Source organism: Nycticebus coucang, chromosome 9 (genome assembly GCF_027406575.1).
Source record: "Nycticebus coucang isolate mNycCou1 chromosome 9, mNycCou1.pri, whole genome shotgun sequence".
In the NCBI taxonomy this organism is placed as follows: Eukaryota; Metazoa; Chordata; class Mammalia; order Primates; family Lorisidae; genus Nycticebus; species Nycticebus coucang.
Window position 1 is genome coordinate 49,110,267 of NC_069788.1, and position 11,550 is coordinate 49,121,816.

Below are 11,550 nucleotides of genomic sequence, written 5' to 3' on the forward strand. Positions count from 1 at the left end.
GTACCTGGCATGCCTCCTTTCTGGGACACAAGCTTTCCCTTAGCAGAAAAGGTCTCCAGTGGGAGGTTCAGCGAGATCTTCAGGCCTCAGGGATCTCCCAGCCCAACCAGGGCCAGGCAGTTCAGTGACATTAGTTATCCGGATTGGGGTTAGTGACCATGATATTCTTTCAGCAAATGGGGATGCCCAGAGCAGCAAACCTCAAATGGAGTTAAGGTTAGAAGGTCAGTAGCCAACTGGGGTGCCTTTCTGGTCCACCAGGATGTCCAGTGAGAGCCAAGGCTGTGTGGATGGTGAGACGGTTCTGTTGGAACTGACACTTGGGCATGGAGTGGGTTGGGAGCAGGGCTTGTGTCCTAACCTAAATATGGGGCATGGCATGTGTTAATAAAGTTGGGTTTAAGTAATTAAGGTGTTGTTTTATTCTGTATCGTATTACCATGTAACAACTCTTGTTGAATTATTTAATTTTAATTTTCCTGTATTTGTGTTTCAAGTGAGAACTATGGCTTACACTTCTTCATATCCCCAAAAGACTACATAATGGGTGTTTAAAAACATTTATTAACTGACAGATTTTCTCCTCATTTTCTCACCATGAAAATAAATCCAGCATGAATTGAGGCTGGCTTTTATCTAAACCCAGACATAAGCCATTTTAGGAGCAATAGGGTCCCCTTCCTGGAGCCTCCAAAGAACTGCAGTCCTGTGCTGTAGCCCCTCCTGCTCAGGATCTTCTATAAGGTAATGGCCAGAGCCAGAAACACTTGTCAGGACTTCTTCCCAACAGTTCGATAACTATGATGTCCTTACTTTATAAATATGTTACACTTATCAGTGTAACCTGGTTTATTGTACCCTCAATGAATCCCCAACAATAAAAAAATAAATATGTTACACTTTATTATAAAAAGACCAATAGAGAGAAGAAAACTACCTGTCATCTGTCCACACTCCTTTTCTCCTCTGTCCATGAGACATGGAAGAGAAAATCAGAAAGCACACACAGATGAAAGGCCCACCAGGAAGAAAACTGGAATCTGGGTTGAAGTTGTGAGGAGAGAGGATGTGGGCAGGAGACGAGACAAGTGACTTCTAGCAGATGAAGCCAACCTGGCTTTTAATAAAAGAGACAGGAAAATAAATGCTGAGTGGAAACATCATCAGGGAAGGGCTGGGATCAGTGGGTGAGACCGCAGGTTAAACAAAACTCCCCTCCCTGTGTGCCTGTCCACAACCCAGCCAGCCAAACCAGCAGGATGCCCATGGTAAGATGTTTAGAAAAACTAAGGGATTCAGGAAGAAGAGGGAGGCACCATGTAGATGAGAGCTATCTATAATTTTTTTCTAGAATGTTCCTTTCTCCAGAAAATATAAAAGGTAGAGAAGGAAATAAATTCAATTTTCTTCCTAGAGCCTATTTTTTCATTAAACAAACAAACAAAATAAGAAGGGCAAGGGTCCTGGGAACTCAGACACAAGCCTATTTATACATAAACTCTTAGGTAATAGTAAACGGAAATAATACAGATTGGTCCTGAAACCCAGAGGCTCTGTCCTCAGTCTCCCCACTGTCCATAACTCCCACTCACAAGTTAGTCTGGGACCCTGCCTTCTAAGGTTCTTTCCTTCCCTTAGCCATGCCCCTCCCAGGACTCAGTGTCCTGCATAAGCCCTCACCCCATATGTCCATCAAACACCTTCTTCTTAGACAACATTTGCTTGGATTATTCCTACTACATTCTCGTCTAGCCCCTAAACTTGGGTATTCCTTACTTATCACCTCATTCCTCAACCAGTTCTAATTAAGAACAGAGAGAAGGTTAATGCTGCTGTCAGTATTCTGTGCCCTTCATAAAGTCCAGGAAAAAGAACTTGAGATGCTATTTCCTCATACAAAAGAGAGCCAGAGCATGGAAGAGCTGGGGCTGGGCACCTTCTCCATGATCATCGTGGGGAAGGAATCTGGCCCATGCCAAGAGTCTGTTGCTCCATCAAGTAGACTGGGTAGGAATTGGGGCCCTCCTCATCCTCTGGGTCATTGTCCTGGGTGTTCTGGGTTACTGCACGACGTGTTCGCATCATGTAAGAGACCTGTGATTGGGATAAGAAAGGAGAAATAAGAACCATCTGCTGTGCCACTCACATCTCAGGCCTTTCATCCTCTTCTCCCTGATGCTGGACCTTTGGATTGCTCCTTTCTCAAGAGTCCATCCAAACCTTGGTCCTCTAGCCCCAAAGCCAATACACTAGGTCCCAAACTCATTCTCTAATTCACCCTCCATGTTATACCCTCTATTCTCACACCCCAGACATTATCTCCACTGCCTTAATTTTCTCTCTTTCACACCCTTTCTTTCTCAACTACAGCTTTCTCCTCAGTCCCAACTTTTTACATCCTATGTATTTGTTGCCTTTTCCATGATTTTCACCACTACTTCCCCTCTGTTATCACTTCCCCCGCCTCCTGTCATGTCTCTCTACCGTCTTTTCAATTCTCTATCCCACAAGATTTGAGAGATATTTCCTTGGGGCACCCCTGTTCCTTACCAAGAAGATCAGGCCAAGGAACACCAGGAGGAGAATCACAGCCACCAGAATCACAATAACTATTGCCCATGCAGGAAATGAATCATTCTCCCCCATTTGTCCAGGATGGAGACCTGCCTGTGAGCCAGCTTTATTCTGGTATTGATGACTCTTGTTTCCTATGGTTTCTGAAACGATAGAACTCAGCTCCTTTCCAGATGCAGTGATCGTAAAAGAACCAATGGGCACCAAATGGGTAACCTTAGTTTTATTTAGAGAAGGGGAGGCAGTAGAGATGGATTTGTCTCCTGTAACCTTGGCTGGAAGTCTTATTGTCTTTGTGATTGCTGCTGTTTTTTCTTGATTGTCTGTAGACTTCACTGAAGTTTGTATGGTCTCACTAGCCAGGGTGGTCTTTTCTAGGTTTTCTGGTGTGGTTTTCCATAGGATTAATGTGGTCTTCTTTAGGTGTACTGTAGGCTTTTCTGGGGCTTTTGTGGCTTTCTCTGTGGTTAATGGGGTATTTCCTGATTGTTCTGTGGACTTTTCTGGGACTTGTGTCATATTCTCATGGGCGGATATGGTGGTCTTTTCTTCCTGTTCTGTAGGCTTTGCTGAGGCTTTTATGGTTATCCCATTGGCTGATGTCGACTTTTCTGGGTGTTCCATAGGCTTTACTGGGGATGGTGTGGTCTTCTCATTGGCTGATGTGGACTTATCTCCATGTTGTGTAGGGTTTGCTGAGGATGATGTGGTCTTCTCATTTGCTGATGTGATCTCTTTGTGTTGTGTAGGCTTTACTGCAGATGGTGTGGTCTTCTCATTGGCTGATGTGGTCTTATCTCCATGTTCTGTAGGATTTTCTGGGGGTGGTGTGGTCTGATCATTGGCTGATGTGGTCTCATCTCCATGTCGTGTGGGCTTTACTGAGGATGGTGTGGTCTTCTCATTGGCTGAAGTGGTCTTATCTCCATGTTCTGTAGGATTTTCTGGGAGTGACATGGTCTTATTGGCTAATGTGGTCTTCTCATTGACTGATGTAGTCTTCTCTTGTGTAGGCTTTGTTGAGGGTGCTGTGGTCTGCTCATTGGCTGATGTGGTCTTATCTCCATGTTGTATGGGCTTTACTGAGGATGGTGTGGTCTTCTCATTGGCTAAGGTGGTCTTTTCTCCATGCTCTGTAGGATTTTCTGGGGGTAGTGTAGTCTTTTCATTGGCTGATATGGTCTTCTCCGCATGTTGTGTAGGCTTTACTGAGGATTGTATGATCTTCTCATTGGCTGATGTGGTCTTTTCTCCATGTTGTGTAGGCTTTGGTGAGTGTGCTATGGTCTGCTTATTGGCTGATATGGTCCTATCTACACGTAGTGTGGGCTTCACTGGGAATGGTGAGGTCTTCTCATTGGCTGAGGTGCTCTTTTCTCCATGTTTTGTAGGGTTTTCTGAGGGTGTAGTCTTCTCCTTGGTTGATGTGGTTTTCTCCTCATGTTGTGTGGGCTTTACTGGGGATGGTGTGATCCTCTCATTAGCTAATGTGGTCTTTTCTCCATGTTCTATGGGGTTTCCTGTGGGTGGTATGGTCTTCTCATTGGCTGATGTGCTTTTCGCCTCATGTTGTGTGGGCTTTCCTGGGGATAGCAAGGGCTTCTCACTGAATGATGTGGTCTTATCACCATGTTGTGTAGGGCTTGCTGAGGGTAGTGTAGTTTTCTCCTCATGTTGTGTAGGCTTCACTGGGGATGGTGTAGACTTCTCATTGGATGATGTGGTCTTTTTTTCATGTTCTGTAGGGTTTACTGAGGGTGGTGTGGTCTTCTCATGGGCTGATGTGCTTTTCACCTCATGTTGTGTGGGCTTTCCTGGGGATGGCATGGACTTCTCATTGGATGATGTGGCATTTTTTCCATGTTCTGTAGGGTTTGCTGAGGGTGGTGTGGACTTTTCATGGGCTGATGTGATCTCCTCATGTTGTGTAGTCTTTACTGGGGATGGTGTAGTCTTCTTATTGACTGATGTGGTCTTCTCTCCATGTTGTGTAGACTTTCCTGGGGATGGTGTGGTCTTCTCATTGGATGATGTGGTCTTCTCCTTGTGTTGTGTAGTCTTTACTGGGGATGGCATAGTCTTCTTATTGACTGATGTGGTCTTCTCTCCATGTTGTGTAGGCTTTCCTGGGGATGGCATGGTCTTCTCATTGGATGATGTGGTCTTCTCCTCATGTTGTGTAGGCTTTCCTGGGGATGGCATGGTCTTCTCATTGGATGATGTGGTCTTCTCCTCATGTTTTGTGGGCTTTACTGAGGATGGTGTGGTCTTCTTATTGACTAATGTGGTCTTCTCTCCATGTTGTGTAGATATTCCTGGGGATGGTGTGGTCTTCTCACTGGATGATGTGGTCTTTTCCTCTTGTTGTGTAGGCTTTCCTGGGGATGGCATGGTCTTCTCACTGGATGATGTGGTCTTCTCCTTGTGTTGTGTTGGCTTTACTGAGAATGGTGTGGTCTTCTTATTGATTAATGTGGTCTTTTCTCCATGTTCTGTAGGCTTTGCAGAAGTTCTTGTAGTCTTCTCACTAGCTGACATGGTCTCTTTAATGTATTTTGTAGTTTTTATCTGGAGTGTGTCTGAGGCAACGGTAGTTCTATAATCTTCAGGTTTTTCTGACTTCTGCAGGGTGCTTATGGCCTTGTATGTTGTTTTTGTGGCTGTTGTGTTTTTTTCTGAGGAAGATGTTGGGGTTTTGTTACTTCCTGAATTGTCTGAGGTGTGGAAAGGAAGTGTAGTCTCATGTGAGGTGTTACTTTTATTATCTAAAGTAATGGTGGTCTTTTCCAAAGGTCTTACAGTTTTATTTGAGTCTCTTGTTGTGGACCTACGACAAGTTGTTTTGCTCTTAGGAGCCGGGGTTAGATGCTTTTTATCAGAGGATTCTTTGTTTGTAGTAGTGGAGTCAACAGAATTAACAGAGCGTTCATTAAGGATAATTGGTTCTTTTCCCTGATTGCTGGAGTTTTGTTTAGAAGTGGAAGGAGCTTCATGATGAACTGTAGATATTTTGTGGTCTATAATTTTGGAGTTGTCTGTAGGTTTGTGAATTGGCTTAGAATGATGTGTGGAGTTGCAGTGGTGTTTTAGCTTCTGAGTTTCTGTAGATTTAGGAAGGTCTTGAGGTCTTTGTCCTGAATTCAGAACAATGTGGACAGAGGGAGAACCATAAACAGGACCTGAAGTGAGGGAGAATGAATGATCAGATGTTGGGGATTTACCAGCTTCCTGCCATTTTTGAAATGTAATAGCACCTGTAGAGGGAGAGAGGCAAATAAGAAACTTTCCCCATGTTCTTCCCTGACTCCCTGCCTATCTCCTTCTCTAGGGGTCTCTTTTATCTCCCATATGTTTCCCTAGCCAGTCTTCTCTGAATATGATGGTATCTAATTCCAGTCTCATCTCCAGCCTCTGCGCTGTTGTTCAGGATGTGCCTTCAGCAAGCTTACCAGCTCACCTCTTTTCCACATCTAGTCAACTTCCATCTCAGGGCCTTCTGGATTCAGGGCATCTTTTATGATCCCTTCAAAGCAGTTAAGATCTAGCTTCATCTCAGTGCTTAAAAGTCTTTATTAATAACTCTTTCCTGTTACCTTCTATTCAATATCACAGTTGTTTGTGTACCTGTCAACCTCCATTCCCTGCCATGCCTACTGAATGGTAAGGCTTTGAGAGCAGGTAGTGACTGGCATTTCTCTCTGCTGGTGCTCCTCTAGGTTTATAGATTTATAGAATGGAATCCCCTTTCCATGGCAGAACTGAGAGGAAAGGGAATAAACATTGGAATGTCCATCTTTCTACTTTCTAGCTCCATCCCAAATGCAACCATGCAAGAGACTGAGGTGAGGCCTCTTGCAGAATTTCCCATAGGGATTATCAGGGAAACCCATGTTGTTGGGGAGAGACAGTAAGAAGACGAATGAAGAATGGGTAGAAGAAGGAGATGGGGAACTTCCATTAGCAATGAAGCTTGCTCTGAATGAGGGAGGTGGATCAGATGACTCATCCCTTGTGGTCCCCCAGCAAGGTCCCCCTCTTCACACACTTAAAGCCATCTGGGGATAGATAAAGGGGGCAGTTTCAAAAGGAAAAGATACTTGCTTGGGGGTCCTGACAGGAGTGAATGAGACAGCTGGATTCTGGGAGGAACTGACTGTGTTTAAGGACAGGGTGTGAAGGAAAACACCCCTATCAAAGGACAGATACGGGTCTTAATTCAATGGAAAAACAACCGGATGGGGACAGAGGAGATGTCGCTGATACCAGCCAGGAGAGTGAAAGCCAAGAGATCACCAGAGAGTGAAAGAGATAGTGCTGTTACATAACTGAGATTTCCAGTCTCTGTTAGCCCAAGGCGGCACCCAGAGCCTGCACCCACCCCCAGTCACAGGAAACCACAATCCACCCACCTCCTGCTGACAAGGACAATCTGGGGCTGGGGAATTCAGTCCTTGAAAGAAACATGGGTGGGACAAGAAGGAGGTAAGGGTAATAGAGAAGCCCACGTCTCTCAAGGGAATCAAGGTTGGGGGAGAGAGGAGGGCTGAATTATCAGGTCCTTACTCCACCATGCCCATTCCACACTCCGATGCCCTTGGCAACAATGCTGACAATAGCTATTCATCAGGCACCTTCTGCTTGACTGGTTGCCTCACATTCTCTTTTTAGATTCTCTTTTATGGTGGTTGATCTCCCACCTCCCCACAGAATTCTTTAAATTCTCTTAACCTTTTCTGTTTTATATCTGAGAAATTGGACTTTCATGGAGGACTGTACACAGACCCACAGCAATGGCAGTAACCAAGCTTTCTTGAGCACACTTTCTATGAGACAGGCAGGGCGTACGAGTAAAGACATATATTAACTCATTCACTTTTCACAAGAACCCTTTGAGGTCCAGAAATATTTACTATTCTCCCAAACTTATAGATGAGGAAACAAAGTTCAGAGTGGTTAAATAATATTCTCAAGGATACCCAGCAAATAAGAGATTGAGACAGAATTTAAATACACATTCTGGGCTCACAGGCCCAGACTCTTACTGGTTAAGGCCATAGTATACAGCTTGGCTTGGTGGCTCACTCCTGTAATCCTAGCACTTGTAAGGTCAAGGAAGAAGGACCCCTTGAGCTCAGAAGTTCGAAACTAGCCTGAGCAAGAGCAAGACCCTGTCTCTATAAAAATAAAGAAAACTTAGCCAGGTGTGGTGGCACGTGCCTGTAGCCCCATCTACTTGGGAGGTGGAGGTAGGATGATCACTTGAGCCCAGAAATTTGAGAGTGCAGTGAGCTACGATGGAACCACTATGCTCTAGTTGGAGCAACAGAGCAACACTCTGTCTCAAAAAAATAAAAATAACTATAATAAAAAACTAAAATAAATAATAAAAAACTACACTATGCAACCAGACCCTGACATTTGTGGACCCCCGAAGGATGATGTTCATATATTTGTTTAATCTTTGCCACGAACCTATAAAGCAAGAGTTCTGCTCTTAATGTTTTATAGGTTGGGAAAAGAGATTCAAAGAGGTTAAGTATAATCATCGACAAAGTCAAGACTTTTCACAACATCCACAGATGCCATTAAGCATGATAAGGGATGAATAAGTATTCACTGAGAGAATAAATGACTAGGTAGGAGTGCATAGTGGCAAATTCCACTGGCCTTAAAAAATTAGAGGACAGGGTTGGAGTCCAGGCTTCATCCCTCACCAGTTTTGCATCCTTGCTGGGGTCACTTGGATGCTCTGAAGCCTCGTGTCCTCAAAAGCACAGAACTACAATGCCAACTGCACCAGCTTAATATGAGAACTAAAGGAAGTCTGGAGCCTAGGAGGCTCTGGAGCCTAGAAGACTTTTTAAAATGTTGGTGAATCTAAAGTATAGTCTTTGAAACAATCTCATTCTCCCTTTCTCCTGGTAGGAGGAAGACCTGAGCCGCAGCCTTGCCCTCCTGCCTTGATCAGCTTCTTCAAAATGGCAGCCCCTATCCTCCTGGACCACTTCTCCTGCTGTGTTATAGCAATAGCACATTCATCACTTTCTAATATGCAATAAATGTAGTTTAGTTTCTACAATGACAGGAATTTTTATTTGTTTTGTTCATCGGTATATCTCTGGCCTGGAAGAATGTCCAGCCCATAGGAGGCATTTCATAAATATTTATTGAATAGATTAATAAAGGAATACTTTAAGACTGATGGAAACTTTTTAGAAGCAAACAACCTATCGTCATACATATTAAGTAAAAAACAGAAAAAAAAATTGTGACTTCCACAGTCCAGAAGAGCAAGAGGTAACTTCTACTATATTAAGTAAGTGAGCTCCTGAGACAAAAAGATGTTAAAAGAAGACCTCTTGGTTGGGCACAATTGGCTCAGGCCTGTAATCCCAGCACTTCAGGAGGCCTAGACAGGAAGATTATTTGAGGGCAGGAGTTCAAGACCAGCCTGGCAACATAAAGAAACTATGTCTCTACAAAAAAAAAAAAAAAGAAGATAAGAGGATTTCCAGGGAAAAAGGTAAGAAAGAGAAGGAGAGAAAGGGAAGAACGGAAGAAGAGAGGGATGAGGGATGGAGGAAAAAGGAAAAGGGGTCTCTGTCTCACCAATTCTAGGATGTCAGCTGTCATTTAACTACAGGATCACAGGCAACAACTAGGCTGACATAACAGACATTAGAATTCCAGATCTGCCCTAAACAGCTATGGAACCATAGATTATAAAATGTGGAGTTGAATCTTGAGGGATTCCTTAATCCTGACCTGAGCTGTGAGGCAAAGCAGTGACTAAAACCCCAGGAGGAGAAAACCATCTCTTCTTCCCAGTAGATGTACTGTTGGCAGCAACTTGATTCCACCATGAGATATTCATTTCACTTACTACAATAATGGTCTGAAAGGAACTGTTTTGGTCACTGAAGTATAGGCAGAGGGTGCAAAGAGGAAAATCTGGCTTTAGCACAAGGCACTGTTGGTGGATGCTTAACCTGGACAGAAGAGTGAAAACAAATCCCACATAAACTATGTACAGTTCCAAAAGTCTTTTCCACCTGCTTCTGTTCTCTTGTTTGAAAAAGAAGACAACCTGCTAAGCAACACGTGCACGATCCAAGCGACCAGCTCCTCTACGCTCCCCAGCCGCTCCCTTCCTCCGGGGCCCAGCTACACGCGCGCAGCCCCGCGGGATAAACCCCCCCAGAGGAATCGCCCGATCCTATGCGGGAAATCGGATCTGGGGTCTGACCCACGCCTGCCCTTTGCCCCAAAGACTCTCTCTCGGAGCCAAGGTGTGTGGAGCTGATTCATGACTCGCTCTCTTCCGCCCCCTACAGGTTCCTCTTCCCGGAGCGGCAGCGAAACCGAAGGGTAGAGGGGAGCAGGCAGATCAATTGAGAGGTGACTGGAGGGGAAGGCGGGCGAGATGGGGGGAGGCAGGTGGGAGGCAGAGGGCGTTTCTGAGGCCTCTGTCCCCAGACCCTCAACGTAGGGGGAAGGGCATCAAATCAGGGCACCGACCGGACACACCGCAGAGGCAGCTCAATGATTCCTCAGCCCCTGTGCCCTGCCACTATCCAGCTGTCCCCTACCTCGCCCTTCTCGCCCCGCTCCCCGCCCCCCACCACGTGCCCCTGAGCCCAGGGCGGGAGGACTGCCTTCAATATCATCACCCCCAGTCAGGCACCATTGGATGGAGAAAGTGCTGCCTGTCCTGCCCCAAATGCTGCCCAAACTCACGACTTTCCCAGCCCTGGTTTGGGTGGCAAATGCGCCACCGTGGGTGACTCCATCCAGTACGCTGAGTCTCTCTGAACATGCTGTTTGCCTCTACCTTGTGAGGATCCTCCAAACTGCTCCCGTGTTCGGCATCTCTGCTCCCTGGGTTCAGTCACATTCTTTTTCAACTAAGTGAACTAATTTAGCACTTTCCTATTATCTTTCAGGTCTGTTTTGCTCACCACACTTTTCCATATTCATTTTCTCATCTGAGCCCAGGATGTTTTCCCGACTGTAAGACAGGAACAGAAGCTTTGGCACACACCTGCAGAGTTGGTAAACGCAGATGACGTGCCTGGAACAATATCTGATGCCATGTACTGCTCAGTAAGCATTCACTAGTGGTGTTGGCCGCACAGCCTTCCCCATTCTACAGGTGGTGTGGAGGGGCAGACAAGTTAAATGCCAGCCGGGACTAGAGCCTAGGGCTGCACTGAACAGGGCTCTCAGGAGAGGAGCTTGCCCCCTACCCTGGCACAGGGCAGCAGATGGCGTGGGAGGAGCCCCTGCTTGCCTCCCTCTAGCTGTGTGATAGGGGCAAGCCCCTAACCTCTCTGAGGCTCCACTCCTCATGACTATAAAATGAGATGTTATTAACTGTCTCAGGGATGTGGCAGGGATGGAATGAGGCAAATTGTCATGAGCATCTGAATTCCCTGCACAGGGCAGGTGCTGTGTGAATGTCAAGCTCCATACAGGGCTGACAGCCCATGCAGTATCTTTATGCAAACTTAAAGGACCCCCATCCCCACCCCGGGTGAGTGCAGACCTGAGGGCCATGTCTTAAGAAGCAGAATACAGGCTGGATTTCACCTCCTCTATGCCACAAGCCAGCACACTTGAGCAGGGAACACTCTAGATGACTGTATGCCCCGTGCCCACCGCCCCCCCTCATTCATTTCCTGGGAATACTAAGAAACAAGACCTCTTTGTCTTCTCTCCCCTGTGCAATGATGGTACCTTCACCCCGAGGACATCTTACCGGCCTCCCAAGAAGCTAGAAGGAAAAGGAGGCAGCACTGGAAGCCAAACGTGGAGCTGATACTGTGGGCCAGCTTCATGTCGTGGAGCTGGGCAGCTGCTTAGGGGCTGTGGGTTGGGGACCCCTCACCTTATATGGAGCCAGGCTTGACGTCATGGGGGCTGGGACTCCTCAAGACTAAACCTTAAACAAATGGATCCGCCCTGCCTCACAGGGGT

General features: G+C 46.0%; 1 protein-coding gene and 1 long non-coding RNA gene across 2 annotated transcripts in view; one reads left to right on the top strand and one right to left on the bottom strand.

Moving 5' to 3' along the window:
* The window catches only part of LOC128594343 (uncharacterized), a 124,304-nt gene extending 115,569 nt beyond the window's left edge, over positions 1–8,735 (top strand). The window contains exon 3 of the long non-coding RNA XR_008382537.1: positions 8,500–8,735. This is a non-coding gene — a long non-coding RNA (uncharacterized LOC128594343). The remainder of the gene's footprint in view (positions 1–8,499) is intronic.
* On the bottom strand, positions 575–11,550 carry MUCL3 (mucin like 3). The gene is made up of 4 exons (XM_053603037.1): positions 11,333–11,550; positions 4,203–5,753; positions 2,551–4,121; positions 575–2,094 (listed from the first exon to the last, which is right to left on the bottom strand). Exons 1-4 carry the CDS (start codon positions 11,409–11,411, stop codon positions 1,948–1,950), a joined length of 3,348 nt encoding a protein of 1,115 aa, XP_053459012.1. The 5' UTR covers positions 11,412–11,550; the 3' UTR covers positions 575–1,947.